This window comes from Bos indicus x Bos taurus, chromosome 28, assembly GCF_003369695.1.
Source record: "Bos indicus x Bos taurus breed Angus x Brahman F1 hybrid chromosome 28, Bos_hybrid_MaternalHap_v2.0, whole genome shotgun sequence".
Classification (NCBI taxonomy): domain Eukaryota; kingdom Metazoa; phylum Chordata; class Mammalia; order Artiodactyla; family Bovidae; genus Bos; species Bos indicus x Bos taurus.
Window position 1 is genome coordinate 1,448,876 of NC_040103.1, and position 19,747 is coordinate 1,468,622.

Genomic DNA, 19,747 nt, shown 5'->3' on the forward strand with positions numbered 1-19,747 from the left:
GACTTCACTGCACAGAGTGACTAGCATGACATTCATTAAAAATGTCAATGTCTTTAACTTTATTAAATGTAAATAAAATATATCTTGTTTAAAATCATGATAAGGAGAGAAACTTTTTTCCCAATACACAAAAGTGTATGCATGCTTGGTATTTCATATTACTATAAAAATGCAAATCTATAATGCTTGAGTCGATTCAAATTACAGATTTCCAACAACTCTAAAAAGTTAGGGTAAAAATTCAGAGCCAATTAGGAATTTTCTCCTCTCTCTCCCTCCAGCTCTTTAAAGAATCATTACCTTAGTGATAGGTGACAGAGCAATCTTCCAAATAATGAGTTTCTCTTTGCAGACCAGACAAGCCCATCCACCTTCATCTATGTGAACAGTCAGCTGATCATCAACTAAAAAAAAACAAGGTACGTAATTAATCTTACAGTATGAATTAAAACTGCGAAAATTTCTCACACCAAAATCTTCCTTACTGCCATACTCTTCACCCAAAAAAGTAACCACCACACACACAAGATTAACTCACAACAAAAATACTCTTGAATAATTCAAGAGTTATTAATATCCAAAATAAGAGATCCATTTAACTTTGACAACCACTCATAACTATATTGAAAGGTAAAAACTATGTTCTGGTCTTAGGTTTAATATTTCTTATTTTTTGTTACAAATTTATCTCACTTTTTATAATATTTAGTAAAATTCATGATTTTATTTTGATAAAGCAACACAAATAATAAACCCCTCATTAAATACATAAAACATTTCAAGGAAAAATCATGTTCCTGCAAAAGAACAAGATTTTCAAAATAAGAGCTCTTTGAATGTATGATATATTACTTTATTACATGCTAACCTAAAGGGGTTAGATTTCCTCGGTTTCACCTGTTGTTTCAGTTATTTGCAGTCAACTGGAGCCTGAGATATTAAATAGAAAATTCTAGAAATAACACTTTAGTGACGAAATCTGGCAGTGTCCCGCTGTCCTGACGGGGACGTGACTCACTCCTTTGTCCAGTGTATGGACGCTGTGCCCGCCACCCAGCCATGAGCCACTCAGCAGCAGTCTAAGTTATCAGAGTCACCGTCTTAGTGCTGCAGGTGTATGGACGCTGTGCCCGCCACCCAGCCATGAGCCACTCAGCAGCAGTCTAAGTTATCAGAGTCACCGTCTTAGTGCTGCAGCCCTTGTGTTCAAGTAACTTTGTTTTACTAAAACGTGGCCACAAAGCACAGAGAAATGATGTGGCAATGTGGATATTCTCTTACTGTGCCTAATTGATACACTAAACTTAACCATAGGCATGTATATATAGGAAAAACAGTATATACAGGGTTCAGTGCTATTCTCTTTCAGGCAACCCCTGGGGGTCTTGGAACTTATGCCTGTGGCTAAGGGAAGACTATTCTATTGCTGCTGTAAGTTTTGGTGCTAAACCTGTGTAAATGCATTAACAGTCCTAGAAATTTAATCAATATGAGCTTTGCTCTTCATTTGAAGACAGGATAGAGGGGCAAAATAAAAGGCACCAATAAGGCACAAGCTAAAATATAAATATCAAATCATACCTAGGTTGAGTGTGGGGTTTTTGCTGAAATGGAATACCTGATTGGTGTTTTCTTTCCCTAAAAGCACCGTGGCAGCTCCAAATCCTCCACTGGTGAACACTTGAGGACCTTGACTCAGTACACCAACTGACTAGGGCTTGGAAATTTCCATGTGAGGATGAGATCTTCTCAAGTTTACATAGTCTTCAGTTTTCACATCCTGATTTCTAGAAACTCTCTCCTCTGAGCCTGTGTACTATTTGTTATTAACATGATCTGATGGCATGAACCAGGAGTGTGTCAAAGGCTTAAATGCAATTTAAGCTTAAATGTTTAGAAGGGAAAAGAAAATATATATTTAAACCAGGAACAATGCATGACAGAGGTTAGAAGTTCAGCTGTCTGAAAATAATTGTACCTGAAGCTCCCATGGACTCATTGGTAAGATGTGCTAGTTCAAGTTGATAAGAAATGTTCCCTTTTATGGAATGGAGTACTTTAAACTGTTTTGACTGTCATTCCAAGTATGAAATACATTTCACAGCACGATGTAGTCATACACAATTTAAATAAAACGAGATACACTCTGACACTGTGCAATCTACTTTACTTCATTTTTTAAAAAAATGTTGGTCATGAGCCACTAAAGTGATTTCAGTCACTACCTGCAGTTTGAAAAACACTGTTCCAGGAAATCAAAGGATGCTCTGAACTTTGCTCTTAGAGTCACCCCAACTTCTCAGCCTTAAGAGCATCTTTCTGAAGCTCGTGCTGACCACATCTTCCACACTTCCACTCTAATTCTCTACCAGTTGGGTGTCCCTGGTGGTCCACTGGTTAAGAAACCGCCTTGCAATGCAAGGACACAGGTTCCACCCCTGGTTCTGGAAGATCCCACATGCTGCAGGGTAACTGAGCCCATGGGTCACCTCTTTGGCTGCACTCTGGAGCCCATACCCCACAACTACTGAAGCTAGCATGCCCTAGAGCTTGTGCTGTGCAATGAGAGAGGCCACTGCAATGAGAAGCCCATGCACTTCAACTAGAGAGTAGCCTCTGCTCGCTGCTAAAGCAAGCCTGGGAGCAGCAATGAAGACCCAGCACAGCCAAAAATAAACAAATATTTAAAAATAAATAAAAATAATAATTTTCTGCCAAGAGAATCTTCTAATGGTGCACAAAACTGATAACATGAATTTGGCCAGAGCAGCAGCCCAGCCTGGCATGGTGCAGAGCAGTCGGCTTGAGTGCTCACCACAGCGAGGAGGGTCCCTTGGACATACTGCCTTCTGCTGCTGCTCAAACCAGGACAAGCCTCTGCCCTTCTCGCCTCTTCTACCACCGTGCCACCACTCCCCGTGCGGTCAGCACACACCATGACAAAGAAAGACAAGAAGTCCTTCAAACAGAGCCTGGCCAAGTGGAAGCTCTTCATCTAAAACCTGACCATGAGAGTTCCTGGGGTGCATTGCTAAGACCTGGGGTTTGATCTTGCTCTTCCACCTACTCTTTTATGGGAGCCTGGCTGCACTCTTTTCATTCACAATGTGGGCTATACTTCACTCTGAACAATGAGATTCCAAAATATCATGACCAGGTTCCAAGTTCAGGACTTACATGGTTTTTCCAAAACTAGTGATGGTACTGGATTTTTCATCTGGCATGCCTAATCCAGAGTCCTCTAGAAGGTACACTATGAGCTTAAGAAATTTCTAAAGCCATATGGCTTAGAAGAACAGAATCTCACAGAATATAACAATGGAAACTCTTCTGAGCAGAAAGGTCCAGATTATACTGCATGTCAGTTTCCTCTTGCCTTCCTTGAAGCATGCAGAGGTGTGGATGATGCCAAGCTTGGCTACAACACAGGAAACCTTTGTATTCTTGTGAAAATGAACAGAATGATTGGATTAAAGCCTCAATGAGAACCAAGGATAGACTGTATTGCAAAGAATGAAAGCCCAGCAGTTCTACCAACTTATCTTCCCAGGGGAAAGATAGATTTAAAATATTTTTCATGTTACAGGAAAAAACTGGATGGGAGCTATCTACAGCCACTAGGTGAGCTATCTTTGGCAATAAGGATGACATAAAAGAAGTTAACAGTTGAGTGCAAGACTGATGGATCACCCAACCTAAAAACCTAAAAACAAGATTTCAAGACGAGTTGCATTCAAGATCACCATACATGCATAGTAGGAGGATATCTCCACAGGGTAAGTGTTGTGTTGTCATCTTTATCCTGTATCAGCCAGACCTGCCATTTCAGAATTATCGAGACCACCTTTGGAGAAAGGTGGAGCGGTACATGACACTGGAGTAACAACATAACGTTCTTCCGGATCATAGTATTCCATGTCCTTCAAAGTAACTTGCCTGTTGCCTCTGCTGCCTTTTGAATCATGTAAAATCACCAGATAGGGACTGTACCAGATAGGGGCTGTGAACACCTGATTCTGAACACGTAGGACAAGGGTCTTGTCCAATTTTTATGTGGTTTAATTGCCCAGTGTCTAATGCTTCAAGTTCTGTGCTATATAAATATTTTATAGATTTAACACTGGTTAACTGTCATATTTTGATGCCACCAAAGTTTTAGGAGATAAAATGGTACCTGATCAACATCAAATGACTTTACAGCTAAAAGAAAATTGGTGGGTGGAAAAGTTCTTATGTGAGAAGGAAAAAGGAAAATAAAAGTGAGCATGAAAGGTAAAAAGAAAATTATGCATACAGCTTCTGGGGTACTACACAGATCCAAAATAGAGGTAAGACTTTATTCTATTGCATTATTAAACCCAATAATGTGAGGCAGTAGGGCAGTAGTTTTTGGATTTTTTAAAAAACCTAAACTTCATATACTCAAACAACTTTTGAAATTGGACTGAGTTTTGCATACACAGTATGTACAATCATAAATACTTATTTTGATTGTGCTAAAATGAGCTCATTCTGCTTCCCAAATTTGTTATATTTCTCAAACACAATGAAAAACCAAATAAGTCAACTATTTCTCCCCAAGGAAGTGAAGGTACACCAGTGAAGTAAAGTGAAAGTCGCTCAGTCATGTCTGAATCTTCGCGACCCCATAGACTATACAGTGCATGGAATTCTCCAGGCCAGAATACTGGAGAGGGCAGCCGTTCATTTCTCCAGGGAATCTTTCCAACCCAGGGATTGAACCCATGTTTGCTGCATTGCAGGCAGATTCTTTACCAGCAAAGCCACAAGGGAAGCCCAAGAATACTGGAGTGGGTAGCCTATCCCTTCTCCAGTAGATATTCCCAACTCAGGAATCGAACCAGGGTCTCCTGCATTGCAGATGGATTCTTTACCAGGTGACCAGAGAAAACACAAATTTCTATCTTCATGCCAGACCTAGGCTTCATTTGAATTGCTAATAGAGACAAATGGAAAATGACACCCACCTTCAGTCAATGTTAAGGCTTCAATGACTTTAACAGGGAGAGAAGATCCAAATGTTTTCACATCATAGTTCACAGACTCAGTTATGGAGTGGTGTGGGAATATTCGTGTAGGTGTTCCTCTAAAGAAATGAGACCATATTATTTTACTCATAACTTAAAATTTTTCCATTATTCATTATAACGTTATGTATATATTTTCACAATGGAGAGAAAATCTTTGATAAACAAGAAGAAAAATGAAATAGTGAAAAACTATTTTAATAGTGAAAGCTTCTGGTTCATGTATACTGTGTAAATGTATTTTTCATTAAAAAAAAAAAAAACTAACAGAATCTGGCTTCAATTCTCATGCTTCAGTAATTAGATCTATGATCTAGTCACTTAAACGCTTTATAATTCTGCTTCTTTAACTGTGAAATAAGAAGGTTGGACTAAATCAGTATTTTTCAAATTATAGGTCATTTTGAGGGTTTCATTCAACATTTTTGAAAAACAAAATAGAATATAGAGTCCAGTTTATTATACTCTGTGGTCAAAAAAGTTTTACAAACATTGGGTTACATCATCTTTAAGCTCTCATCAAATCTAGAAATATAAGATTTTACTAGATATACCATCAAAATCAAGAAATTAAGTAGGGTCATGAGTATCTGCTGTTACCTCTTCTTCAATAACAGATACAGCAGTAGAGATTATATTTCCTTCTTACCTTCTTCTTAACATTCAGAAAAAGTATAAATATATCAATACAAAAGTTATTCTCTTATCATAGGATTCTCTTATCATTAAATGAGTGCACATACAGAGTGGTTGACAGCATTATTTCTGACTGAATATAACAAAGGTTTTTCTTTGACTTGATCACCGAAAGTTAAGAAGAAATTAAAATAAAAAGATGAAAACAAAGTGTAACTTTCATTCACTGACTTTTGTCAAAAGGAGTAGAAAACAATCACAAGATTAGCATTTGAAGAGCACTTTACAAATGTCAAGGAATACAAGGTATTCTTTAAAAATCACTTATCCTTTAAAATATTGCAATTTTCTATACATAAATTTTAAATATGAGTTCAAGACTCAATATTCCCATTTTCTTACAGAGGCAAATTCATTTTTGATAGACGAATTCAAAGGGAACCACTCAAGAAACATATGTGCTTCGAGATTAACTATGAAAGGGGAGATGCAGAGCATGGTCTCACAAGTGACGTGCACTGGTGTGCCACACTTTTATTTGGTAACATAACAACTATTCTTATTTCGTTGCTTATGGAAAGTCTTTCCCCTATTAATTTAGCTTCAGGGTTAACTTCTGTAACTAAAATCCCTTTATCAATCAGCAGATGTTAACAGGGAGTTAGTATGTTAGGCAAATATGATTCTACAGGGTTTGAGGCTTTCATTGCCACCATCACTTTAATCTGCATCGTGGCATTTTATTTTGACTCCTTGGGCAGGCTCAGATTAGGTTCATTACTGCCATTTCGCAGATGAGGAGACCATGTGTGACCTACACTAGATTACAGGGGTAATAAGAACAAGGCAGGTAACCACCTGATTCTAATCACCAGATTCTAATTCAACATCTCTGTTGCTGTTTAGTTGCTAAGTCCTGCTGGACTCCGCAACCCCATGGACTGCAGCCCCCCAGGCTCCTCGGTCCATGGAATTTTCCAGGCAAGAAAACTGGAGTGGGTTGCCATTTCCTTCTCCAGGGGATCTTCCTGACTCAGGGATCGAACTCGTGTCTCCTGCTTATCAGGCAGACTCTCTACCACTGAGCCACCTAGGAAGCCCCTGTCCATCTCTCAGTCGTACCCGACTCTTTGCCACCCCCATGGACTGCAGCACGCCAGGCTTCCCTGACTATCACCAACTCTCGGAGCTTACTCCACCTCTGCTGCTGCTGCCTCTACACAAAGGTAAATCCATGCAAAGTGTGTGAAGCAAAGACTCAATTGATGAATTAATCAAAGCGAGGCTGAAATAATCACTCAAGGGTGCAAGGGTGACGGATGTCTATTTTCCCAACACTCTGGCGTCCCTCGCCGTCCCTGGTTTCGTGGCTTCTGGAGGCCCGTGAGCCTGTGAGTCGACGAACCCAACCCAGGATGACCACTCACCGCGAGCTCAGGGAGCTCCGACGGCCGGCCGGAGAGAAGAGCACGGGGGAGCTGAGAGAAGACCCCAGAGTCAGACCCTTCCTGCTGGTCGCCCGGGGCGTGGAGCCCGGCCCGACTCCGCCCAGGGGGCCTCTTCGAGTTCCGGTCCCCGGGGTCCGCGGAGAGGAGACTGCCGGGAACATGATCCAAAGGACAGGCAACAGACAAGGCACGTTCAAGCCGTGGGGCTAAAGCGCAGCCCGCGCGCGGAGACCGAACACCTGATGGGCGGGAGGGCGCGCGATTAAGACGTCAAAGAGCAGCGCCAGGCTGTGTGGTGCGCTGTGATGACGTCCAAGCTCTGCGCGAGCCTCAGGGCGCGGTCGAGACCCCAGCAAAAATTGAGAGGTAGGGTGCGCTGTGGCGACATGGAGATGCAGCGCTGAGTATCGAGGCTTGGCCGGGCCAGCAGGAGAAACCGGAATGGGGCGCGCTTTGATGATGTAAAGGAGAACGCCGAGCCGTGGGGCGTTGTGAAAGCTGCGGACCCTCGAAGTTGACGGGGAGCCTGAGCGAGAGGCCCTGGAGCGGAACAGTGGAGGAGATAGAGTCCAGAGTTTCCAGGGAAGTGAAACTGGAAAAGCACGGGCTCTTCTCCGGTCTGGAGGGTGGGGCTGCCCCTCCAGCAGCTGAAACGCAAAGCCCCGGCACTCTGGTCCTTCTTGAACCTCTTGGGAAATGAAAAGACTTCATTCCCTGGTCCAAAATAAGGGAGGAAAACTGTAAAAGCTGACACTGGTTTCACATTTAGTGTTATAGATGTTATTCCCTAGATTTGTCATTTCTCCTTCATGCTAGTGACATAACAAGTCTGTATCTCTAGCAGGCCCTGATAAAAAACCATAGGCTTCTGACAGCTCTGCTGCTGCTAAGTCGCTTCAGTCGTGCCCGACTCTGTGCGACCCCATAGACGGCAGCTCACCAGGCTCCTCCGTCCCTGGGATTCTCCAGGCAAGAACACTGGAGTGGGTTGCCATTTCCCTCTCCAATGCATGAAAGTGAAAAGTGAAAGTGAAGTCACTCAGTCGTATCCGACTCTTAGCGACCCCATGGACTGCAGCCTACCAGGCTCCTCTGTCCATGGGATTTTCCAGGCAAGAGTACTGGAGTGGGGTGCCAATGCCTTCTCCGTCTGACAGCCCTAGTGGACCGCTTTCACCTGGATATCCTGCGCATGCCTCACAATCTACTCATTAAAAGCTGAATTCAGGTTTTCTTTAGGACCCCTGTTTCACTACCACCTCTGCCCCGTTGGATAAAATTGGTTAGTTGACCAGTGCAAAAAGAAGAGCTCTATTCTAGACTCATCCTTCACACTTTCCTCCACTGTAGCACCTGGGACACTGTACTCCTGAGCATCTCTAGTAGAAACCACATCTGCATTGCCTTTGCCCTGGTTAAAGTGCTCACACTTCCCTCTTTTTTATCCTTTTGCCTTTTTTGGGGTCTTCTCGCCTCTGGATGGTCTTCAACACTGTCCTTCCAGATAAGTGGAATATTGCCTGCCATATAAGTAAACAAAGGATGTCATAGTCATCAGTGATTGCTGCCACCATGTAAGCTGGTGAGCCCTGAGGAAACTCAGGCTATGAAAACACAGGATACTGACCCCTAGCTACCTGAGGTGAGTACTGAATGATAATTTCAGTAAGCCCAGCCTTTTGCATTGTCCCATACTATGTGACTTGACATGGAGTCCAGATGTATGACTGTTGGAGGATGGTGAACAGACAGTCATTCATTCATTCTTATTGACTACCTTCCATGTGCCAACCTGTATGCTAAGTGCTAAGTTTCTAACTGTAAGCAAAGCAGACATGGGCCCTGCCCTCGTGGAGATCACAGGCCAATGAGAAAGACAGGTCCTGAACAAATGAACACAAATTTATTTACACAACCACGAGTTGATATGTGTACAATGGAAGAAAAGAGGAGGGTGTCTGATAGAGAATGACTGGGTATCTGACTTTGGAGGAAGATCTACAAAGGCCTCTGAGAGAAAAGGACATCTCTGCTGAGATGTGCCCTCAGCCAGGCAAAAAAAGAGGAAGCGTATTTGAAGCAGTGGATCCTCCGGCAAAGGACCAGAAGCAGCAAAGAGCCTGGCAGATTCCAGGGTCTTTAGACAAACCAACCAATGACAAGTGACTAAAAGTGGAGGAATCTGGAGAAATGAGGGCCCGGGAAGGGCCTTGTAGACTATCAAACAAGATCCTAAAGGAAACAGATAGCACTCTCGAGCTGGGTAGAGAGTTTAATAAAGGTAACGGAGAAGGCAATGGCAACCCACTCCAGTACTCTTGCCTGGAAAATCCCATGGACGGAGGAGCCTGGTAGGCTGCAGTCCATGGGGTCGCTAAGAGTCGGACACGACTGAGCGACTTCACTTTGACCTTTCACTTTCATGCATTGGAGAAGGAAATGGCAACCCGCTCCATTGTTCTTGCCTGGAGAATCCCAGGGACGGGGGAGCCTAGTGGGCTGCTGTCTGTGGGGTCACACAGAGTCGGACACGACTGAAATGACTTAGCAGCAGCAGAGATTGTATAGAGCCCTGAGGCTGCTAAGAACAAGTGGGCCAAGAAAAGAAGGGGTCACCAGGCCATGGCTGTGGATCAGGAGACACAACCAACTCAAGGCCACCCAGAAGGAGGGAACAGCTGGAAATGGAAGTGCCCTGACCTCAGTGTGAGGAGGCCAGAATGTGAAGGAGGAGAATACTAGGACAGTCCTCTTGGTGGGAGGGCCCACCTCCTGGAGGAAATAGTGGAGAAGGCGAGTAGAACAGAAGATGTGCAGCACATATACCTGGGGCAGCCAGCCAGGTACTTGTTTATCCCTCCCTAGTGCTGCCATTTCCCTATTTATCTTTTCACCTCATTTTATCTAGTGTAGCCACTTTAGACGGAGAAGGCAATGGCATCTCACTGCAGTACTCTTGCCTGGAAAATCCCATGGACAGAGGAGCCTGGTAGGCTGCAGTCCATGGGATTGCTAGGCACGACTGAGCAACTTCCCTTTCACTTTTCACTTTAATGCATTGGAGAAGGAAATGGCAACACATCCAGTGTTCTTGCCTGGAGAATCCCAGGGACGGGGGAGCCTGGTGGGCTGCCGTCTATGGGGTCGCACAGAGTCGGACACGACTGAAGCGACTTAGCAGTAGCAGTAGCAACAGCCACTTAAGAAGTCCAGAAGAAAGAATAGTGTAGTGCAAAGGCCTCTCCAGCCTAAGCACCACCTGGAAGGCTGGTTAAGCTGGACTGATAAGCCCCACCTCGGTGTCTGACTCATTGGGCTGAGGGCTAAGAATCTGCATTTCTAAATTTGCATTCCCAGGTGTTATGGTGTTATGGAGACGTCTGTCTTGGGACTTTTTTTTTTTTTTTTTTTGTCTTAGGACATTTGGGTAACTCAGTTCAGTTCAGTCACTCAGTCATGTCTGACTCTTTGTGACCCCATGAATTGCACCACGCCAGGCCTCCCTGTCCATCACCAACTCCTGGAGTTCACTCAGACTCATGTCCATTGAGTCAGTGATGCCATCTCATCCTCTGTCGTCCCCTTCTCCTCCTGCCCCCAATCCCTCCCAGCATCAGAGTCTTTTCCAATGAGTCAATGCTTCGCATGAGGTGGCCAAAGTACTGGAGTTTCAGCTTTAGCATCATTCCTTCCAAAGAAATCCCAGGGCTGATCTCCTTTAGAATGGACTGGTTGGATCTCCTTGAAGTCCAAGGGACTCTCAAGAGTCTTCTCCAACACCACAGTTCAAAAGCATCAACTCTTCGGAGCTCAGCTTTCTTCACAGTCCAACTCTCACATCCATACATGACCACTGGAAAAACCATAGCCTTGACTAGACAGACCTTTGTTGGCAAAGTAATGTCTCTGCTTTTGAATATACTATCTAGGTTGGTCATAACTTTCCTTCCAAGGAGTAAGTGTCTTTTAATTTCATGGCTGCAGTCACCATCTGCAGTGATTTTTGAGCCCCCCAAAAATAAAGTCTGACACTGTTTCCACTGTTTCCCCATCTATTTCCCATGAAGTTGGGTAACTACTGTGTGGTAATTAAGAGGGCTTTCCCTGGTTGCCCAGTAGTAAAGAATCCACCCACCTGACAATGCAGGAGACTCTGGTTTGATCCCTGGGTTGGGAAGATCCCCTGGAGAAGTAAATGGCAACCCACTCCAGCCTGGGAAATCCCATGGACAGATGAGCCTGGCGGGATACAGTCCATGGGGTCACAAAAGAGTTGGATACAATTTAGCGACTCAACAAGGAAAACAACAGTAATTGAGAGAATGTATAGACTCTGGAATTAAATGAGACTTGTTTCAAATCCCCAGCTTTTCTCTCTACTATCTGTGTCACCTTTTTGTGTCTCTGTTAAGTTGCTAGTAGTGCCCCCTTGTGAGAATTAGAGAATAGAAATATCACATTTGAAGATGTCAAAAAAACTGCAAAATCAAATAGTGTACACTTTAAGAAATTTGAAAAAAATAAATCATAACAAAGATATATAGGCAGCATTGTTTATGACAGCAGAGAATATGGAAAGATAAATCTAACAATAGATTTATAATATACTAACATTATAGAATGCTATAGGTTAAAAAGAACACATGTGGATGTGTGTAATGAATACTTTAAAATGTAGGGAAATATTGTCATCAAATTTAAAAACAGGTTGGTTAAAAATTAATATGTCCAATGTAAGTCCATTTTTGTTTTATTAAAATAAAAAGAAAAATCCCTCACAAGTGCAGTATGTGTGTGTCTATGAGATGCTCAACCTACATGTGCCTCCCTCTGTCCAGCTTCCTAAAATGCAGCTCTTTCAGTGAGGACCAAACTGATTGATGTAGAACTCATTACTGCAGCCATCAATAAGAAAGCAGTCAGGATTATTTCTTGCAGATGTGGTAGGACTGTCAGAATTCTGTTTTCAGCAACACAGTAATTATGATCCTCTTCCAATGGGAAGGCAGGGGTGCAGTGACGAACTTATGGTGGATATTATCCAGGGCTCAGCGGTGAAAAAATCACTTGCAATGCAGGAGACACAGGAGCCACGGGTTTGATCACTGGGTGGGAAAGATCCCCTGGAGGAGGACATGGCAGCCCATCTCAGTATTCTTGCCTAGAGAATCCCACAGAAGCCTGGCGGGCTACAGTCCATAGGGTCACAAAGAGTCGGATGCGACTGAGCATGTATGCGTGCAATCATTTCCAAGGCATCCCTTTAATCTCATCTAGTGGCAAGGGAATTTTTTGAAATAACTCTAAATTTCAGCATAGTTTAAACATCCTTCAAGCAGTGAAGAACATGTGTTGTTATCACCAGTTCTGGGGGCTGCAAACTCTTTCTGTCAAGGGACAGAGAGGATGAGTCCCTGGCTTACAGCCTGTTGCCAAGTAAGTATGGCTGCACCCCAATAAAGCAACTTTTGAACAATGAAATTTGAATTTCATGTAACTTTCAAGTGTTATGAACTTTTAAAAACCATTTAAAACTGTAAAAACCCTCGTTAGCTTCGCAGGACATACAAAACAGGTAAGAGGTCACAGCTGTAGACCACCAGCACCAACTTCCTGAGGAAGGCCCAGCCAGCATTAGCACAGAGCCCAACAGAACAGAAGGTGCTCTGTAAATGTTTATTGAGTGAGTTGAATGGAGATTACCAGCTAAGCCCGACGATGTCTCAGATGTAAAAACATACAAAAACATCCCCAAACATTTACAATGCAGTCTCCACAAACTTCCTTCACTAGTGTACTTAATGTTTTGTGACATTTACATTTGTTTTCATTTGTTTTCTAACAGCTTTGGCACTGTTATGGGAAAATGGAGCTTAAATGGAGTTCCTAAGTAGAGCCCTACTTCATAAAGGTCCAAATACAGGGCACAGCCTGTAATGGCTTAATTTGTGACTATTTCATGGGAACCAGCAAGGTCCAAGGTTAGAGACACTGCAGAGAGGAACCTGGATGAGCGGACAAAGCACTCGGGTCATTAATGTGTATTTCATCTTCACATGGAGGTTTTCACATAGTTTAAGCTTTCTTTCTGCTCATCTTTATACTGCCCACATGAGTTACATGTCCTTCAGTGGCTCCCATGCACACACAATGAAAACTGTTTCCCATGTGGTGATGATGGCCCCTGTGCCAGCCCTGCCCATTTTTCTGGCATCTTCCTGTATGCGGCATCAAGGCTGGCTGCATCAATGCACAACCTGCCTGTACTTTCATCCTCATCTGTGAGTAGGGATAGGTATTTATTTAAATTACAGGGTTGTCCAAGTAACCAATGTGGTAACATGTGCACTCTGAAAATAAAGAGTGGCACCAAACTCTATCTTAGCTAAATGTCACAGAGGTGTTAACTGTTCTCTTGTAATTAATTTTTTTATATACCTGATGGCTCCTTCTACACTGGAACCTTCTAGAGGGCAGAAACTACACCTCACTCATCTATCATCAGTTCTACAGCACAGTTTGTTGTCTGACACATGGCAGGAGATGCTCCCTTACTGTGCTGAAGCAACTAAACAATGTTTATAAATAACAAGTGAGGGCATTAAAAATCTTAGGGACTTCTCTCGTGGTGCAGTGGATAAGAATCTGCCTGCGAATGCATGGGACACTTATGATCTCTGGTCTGGGAAGAGCCCACATGCCAAGGGGCAACTAAGCCTGTGTACCACAACTACTGAGCCACAGGATCAGCCCTTGAGAAGCCCCAAAGCCAAACCAGAGAGTAGCCCCAGCTACTCTCAACTACAGAAAGCCCATGCACAGCGACGAAAGCCCAGCACAGCCAAAAGTAAGTAAGTAAAAATTTTTTAAAAGATTAGGATGAAAGGAATGGAACTTATAATTACTCTCACTTTCCTAGGTGTGTAATGTTTTTTTAGTCTTGAATCTTTATAAATTCTAGTAAGAAACTGAATGTAGTAAAAAGTTTTACAAGAAATGACAAACACAGATAAAGTTCACTATAAATTTTAATCCATCATATAAAAGGGAATACCTTGTATTAGAAAATAAAATATAATGATCACATTCAATTTTGTAAATACTATGGCACAAAGAGATTTCCTTCAGATCCAACCTTGTAGTTGTGTTTTGTCTGCTTTTTGAGAACACCACCATAGTAGTAAACCTTGAAGAACATGAGTAAAGCTTGTTCAAGATGACTGTCACAGAGGTACTGTTTAAATTCAAAAAGCAGAGTTCATTTATTCACTGAATTCATTAATGAATTCCCTTATGTAGAATAAAAGCTGATGCTCCATGCTTATCAGGACGTAGTGGTTTCTCCCAGTATAATCAGGAAGCTAATCACAATACTTAGGACCTGAGAAAACTTCCTTTTCAGTCATATCAATGTTGTTACTTCTTAGGTTCTGACATTATCATTACAGAAAAGTACTTTTTCTTGAGGGAACGGCAACTTAACAGTGCTGATATAAATACAACAAATCCAAAGCAATGCTGAAAACATTGCTTGGGAATTTTTGAGAAGTTTAGCTTTAACTGTAATAACAAATAAAAGAAAGATGGTTAATTATATCCTCTTTTCAGAGGGTGAAAAGCTCTTAAGGTTTCTTGACATTTTGTAGAATGTATAAGCTTCCTTCAAATGTTTTAAGATTGAAATTACAGCTATATTAATAATTTTGGAATTTAGCCTCATTGAATGAAATTTCATAACTATTTAACTGAAAAAAACACTGTAAAATTTGACTAGGAATTATAAACTCTTAAAAGATAATTTTCAAGATACATGCCTACAATCTAAGTGTAAAATTACATCTTTTTTGATAATTCCTGGCAGTTCATGCCTCACTTCCCAAATACACGAATAATGAAAACAGAGTTCTCATATTCAAAGGATGGGGCTTCTTCCCTTTTTAAAATTCATCAGGCTCTCAAGTGCCAAAAATGCGAAAAACTGCACACATGGCAACACAGTCTCAGCCCAGAGGAACACATATTCCTATACTTTCATCCCTTTGAAGACAGAGGAGACAGGGAATATAAATGACCCCGCCTTGCCATGTGACATTACCTATTTCTGTATATATATATTTCCTAAAACAAATCAGTCCTGAATATTCAATGGAAGGACTAGTGGTGAAGCTGAAGCTCCAGTACTTTGGCCACATGATGCGAAGAGCTGACTCATTGGAAAAGACCCCGATGCTGGGAAAGATAGAGGGCAGGAGGAGAAGGGGACGACAGAGGATGAGATGGCTGGATGGCATCACTGACTCGATGGATGTGAGTTTGAGCAAACTCCAGGAGATGGTGAAAGACAGGGAAGCCTGGTGTGCTGAAGTTCGTGGGACTGCAAAGAGTTGGACACGACTTAGCAATTAAACAATATATATATAGTTTTCTTTATGAGATTAGCAGGATAAAATAAAGGGTTAGATTTTTCACCGTCTCTCATGCTACCTGGTAAGATGAGACCCAAGGTAGGTAGAGTACTACCAAGAGATTACACAGTGGTTGGTGAACTGGCCTAAAATAATTAGGCTTTTTATTTGTAATTCTCTTTTAAAAGTTGTCGTATGACAACAGCTTCAATTTATGACAGCAGATAAAAGAAAATGAAGTGCCATGCTCTATTAATCAAAATATTCTAAAATAAAATAAAATACAAAACCTGAAAATAACTTCAGTGCTCTAGACCATTTAGAAAGTTATAATTAATAAATTCTGAATAAAAAGGTCTTCAGAACAGATCCATCTCAAAACTATTTTACAAACTTTGGAAAAAATAGGCAGATTTCAAAGGACTTGAACTCTGATTTACAGATTTCATACAGTCTGAGTTTTTTTTTTCCCCTTGCAGTGCAGCTTTGCTTTAAAACCTCTCATACCAGTAATTGCTTCTTTATGCTGAAATAAAACTCTGTTTGTTCATTAATTTCCTGTACATCCCATCTGGTTTCAAAAGCAGCTCTTCATGTTTCCCACACTCGATGATTCTCCCCTGGTCAAGGACAGCTACCACGTTGGCGTTCTTAATCGTGGACAGACGGTGGGCAATGATGAACACTGTCCTTCCTTCCATCAGTCGGTCTAGAGCTTGCTGTACGAGGTGCTCATTCTCAGCATCCAGGGCACTAAAGAGGAGAGCCCACAGGAAGGCAAAGGCGTCAGTGCCACGCACACTGTTCACGCGTGTGTTTCCTGGTACACACACGTGAGCCCCTCATAAGCAGCTAACGTCTACTGTGATCAAAACTGCAACTCCCTGGGTCAACTGTCTAAATTTTATAAAGTTACTATCAAAAAAGAAGCTCTGAACCCTTGATCTCCAGAGAACTGCCATGTAAGTTAAAAAGGATTCTTCACATCTGCCGATAAGTGATGAAGGATTCATCACAAAGGTCTGAATTGGACCTAGAAGCCTCAACTCACAATTCATCCTGTTCCCTGCCTCCCAACTGACATGCTTAATTCATATCCCATCCCTTTAAAGTGTAAGGTGTTCTCAGCCATGCCACTTGAAATACAGAAGAGTAAGTTTGTGATAAAGAAAGAATTTGATTTAATATAATTACACATTAAGATATCCTCACCTGGTTGCTTCATCTAGGAGAAGAATTTTGGGATTCTGAAGGAAAAACATTAAAAAGATAAGAAAGATATAATTTTATTAGAAAAAAATAACTCTCAGAAATAAAAAGAAATAAAGTATTGATACATGATACAACATGGATGACTCCTGAAAACACCCTAATGAAAGGAGCTGGACATAAAAGTCTATGAGTCCATTTACAGGAAATGTCCAGAACAGGTACATCTGTAAGGGCAGATGTGTGGTCACCTGGGGTTGGGGTAAATGGGGAAATAAGGTGGGTGGGTGTGTGTCAATGTTATTTTGGCGATGAAGAAAAGGTTCTAAAATTGATTACAGTGATGGATGCACAACTCTGAATACACGGGCACTGAACTATATGCTGTGCATGGGTGAACAATCTAGCGTGTGAATTCTACCACAATAAAGCGTCTACAAAGGATGAAAGACAGTTCATATGTGCTTGAGATGAGCTTGTAAATGGAAGAGTTAGAGATGACTTTAAACCATTGTCACTGTGATCAATGAACCGGATGTTTATAGTGTAGCTTTATTCTGCAGGCGAAACAACTAAAAGTATTAGATGGGGCTCTAAAGTGAGTCAGATAGTCTAACTCTCGGGGTCCTCTTGGAGTTTAGTTGGGAGCAGTACACACAAAACTGAAAAGAAAGAAGAGTCAGCCAGTGTATGTAACAGATAAATTCTAGCCTTGCCGAGGAATCTATCCACAAGAAATGAAAACATAACCACACAAAAACTTGTACACCATTCAGAGCAGTGCTATTTCTCACAGCCCTAAACCAGAAATAACTCAAGTGTTCATTAACCTATGAGTCATAGACAAATTGTGGTCTGTCCTACGAAGGACTGGAAAGGAGCAAAGTACTGATACGGCTACAACACGGAGGAATCTTAGAAGCTATACTAGGAAAGGAGGCTAGAAGCAGAAGACCACTGTCTGATTTCATTTACCTGAAATGTCCAGAAAGGCAAATCTAGACAAAGTGAAAGTAGATTATTGGCAGGTGGGGCTGGGAATGCAGAAAGGTTGCTCAGGTGTATCAAGGTGATAGAAATGTGCTAAAACTGGATTATGATGGTTGCACAACTCTGTAAATTTACTAAAAGTCACTGAAAAGTACATTTAAAACTACTCAGTTTTATGATATGCAAATCATGCTTCAGTAAAGCTGTTGTTTTTTTTTTAAATCACCTTTAAATCTGAGGAGAGTACTTATTTAACAAAGGAGAAGGCCATCATTTCCTAAAATATGCCAGTGCCTGTGAGTTTCAGCTTCTCCGTTTCCTCTCAGGAGTCTCGTGTAAGCATTTCAAGTCTGTACCATTCAGTTTGTTGTGCTCATTCTCAGTCGTGTCCTTTGTGATTCCACGGACTGTAGCCCTCCAGGCTCCTCTGTCCATGCGATTCTCCAGACAAGAATACTGGAGTGGGTTAACATTTCCTCTTCCAGGGCATCTTTCTGACCCAGGGATTGAACCTGCATCTCTTGCATCTTCTGCACTGGCAGGTGGATTCTTTACCACTGAGCCACCAGGGAAGCCCAAGATTCAGTTGAGCAGGTTATTAAATACTATACAAGTAAGTATACTTATACTGTTTCGGTATTTTGATGTAATTAGTTTCTCCAGTTAGAGACTGTATGCTTCTTTAATTTTATTATTTTTTTTATTGAAGTATAGTTGATTCACAATGTACCAACCTCTGCTGTACAGCAAAGTGACTCAGTTATAAACATATAGACATTCATTTTTCTTTAATACTCAGTATGCTACTTGATGGAAGATCTATGTGTTAAACTTTTCTCCCTCTGATAATTCCAGCACTGTACTGAGCTCCTAGTACACAAGAAATACTTGTTAAATTTGAACACAGTCAGTGGAATTCCCAACTCATCTTTCACCAGAGCTGTCCACAATATACCTACCCACCTCCTCCAAAAAGAAAGGAGAAAAATTGTACATTACTAATTACAAGGTCCCCAGTTAAGAACAATGCCAAAACCCCTCAACCAAGTGGCTTCAGGCTTACCTTAAGCAGAGCACGGGCAATTGCAATTCGCTGTTTCTGTCCACCTGACAATGACAATATATATATATTTTAAACTAAAGGTCTTAACAAAAATTCTTGGTAATAGGCTTTACTGATACACTATGTGACAATCTGAAGGTATCAAGTTGAGATAGATGAGAGAATAGAAACATGTTTGAAATATATTACCTCCTCATCACTCTAGAGATTAAAATAAGAATTATTATCATGGCTAACACTGAGGGATTTCTATGTACCAGGCATTTCCTAAATGCATTACACATATTATTTCATTTCATCTCAAAAACAAGCCTGTGAAGTAGATTCTATAATGATCCCTTTTCACAGATGAAAGACTGTGCCATGAACACCCTGCAGGAGGACTCACAGCTGGTCAGTGCACTGCCGAGGTCTGCACTGTGCATTCAGTTCAGTTCAGTCACTCAGTCGTGTCTGACTCTGCGACCCCATGAACCACAGCACGCCAGGCCTCCCTGTCCATCACCAACTCCCGGAATTTACCTGAACTCATGTCCATTGAGTCGGTGATGCCATCCAACCATCTCATCCTCTGTCATCCCCTTCTCCTCCTGCCCTCAATCTTTCCCAGCATCAGGGTCTTTTCAACTGAGTCAGCTCTTTGCATCAGGTGGCCAAAGTATTGCAGTTTCAGCTTCTTCAACATCAGTCCTTCCAATGAACACCCAGGACTAATCTCCTTTAGGGTGGACTGGTTGGATCTCCTTGCAGTCCATGGGACTCTCAAGAGTCCTCTAAACACCACAGTTCAAAAGCATCAATTCTTTGGCATTCAGCTTTCTTTATAGTCCAACTCTCACATCCATACATGACTACTGGAAAAACCATAGCCTTGACTAGGCAGACCTTTGTTGACAAAGTAATGTCTCTGCTTTTTAATATGTGGTCTAGGCTGGTTATAACTTTCCT

General features: G+C 41.9%; 2 protein-coding genes and 1 pseudogene across 3 annotated transcripts in view; 1 reads left to right on the forward strand and 2 right to left on the reverse strand.

The window, feature by feature from the left end:
- NUP133 (nucleoporin 133) overlaps positions 1-7,406 on the reverse strand; it is a 56,693-nt gene extending 49,287 nt beyond the window's left edge. Inside the window, exons 1-3 of the mRNA XM_027530497.1 lie at positions 7,112-7,406; positions 4,989-5,107; positions 301-404 (exon numbers count right to left, since the gene is read on the reverse strand). Coding sequence (XP_027386298.1) covers positions 301-404; positions 4,989-5,107; positions 7,112-7,293 — 405 coding nt within the window. The 5' untranslated portion in view covers positions 7,294-7,406. The remainder of the gene's footprint in view (positions 1-300; positions 405-4,988; positions 5,108-7,111) is intronic.
- LOC113885292 lies at positions 2,827-4,656 on the forward strand (annotated as a pseudogene).
- Positions 7,407-14,142: 6,736 nt separating the features above from the next.
- Positions 14,143-19,747, reverse strand: part of ABCB10 (ATP binding cassette subfamily B member 10) — a 34,346-nt gene continuing 28,741 nt past the window's right edge. Inside the window, exons 11-13 of one of the 2 annotated variants that reach the window (XM_027530397.1) lie at positions 18,800-18,843; positions 16,750-16,784; positions 14,143-16,290 (exon numbers count right to left, since the gene is read on the reverse strand). In XM_027530397.1, coding sequence (XP_027386198.1) covers positions 16,059-16,290; positions 16,750-16,784; positions 18,800-18,843 — 311 coding nt within the window. In that variant the 3' untranslated portion in view covers positions 14,143-16,058. Of the gene's footprint in view, positions 16,291-16,749; positions 16,785-16,820; positions 18,607-18,799; positions 18,844-19,747 lie in introns of those variants that run through there. The other variant, XM_027530398.1, reaches the window with a different exon arrangement.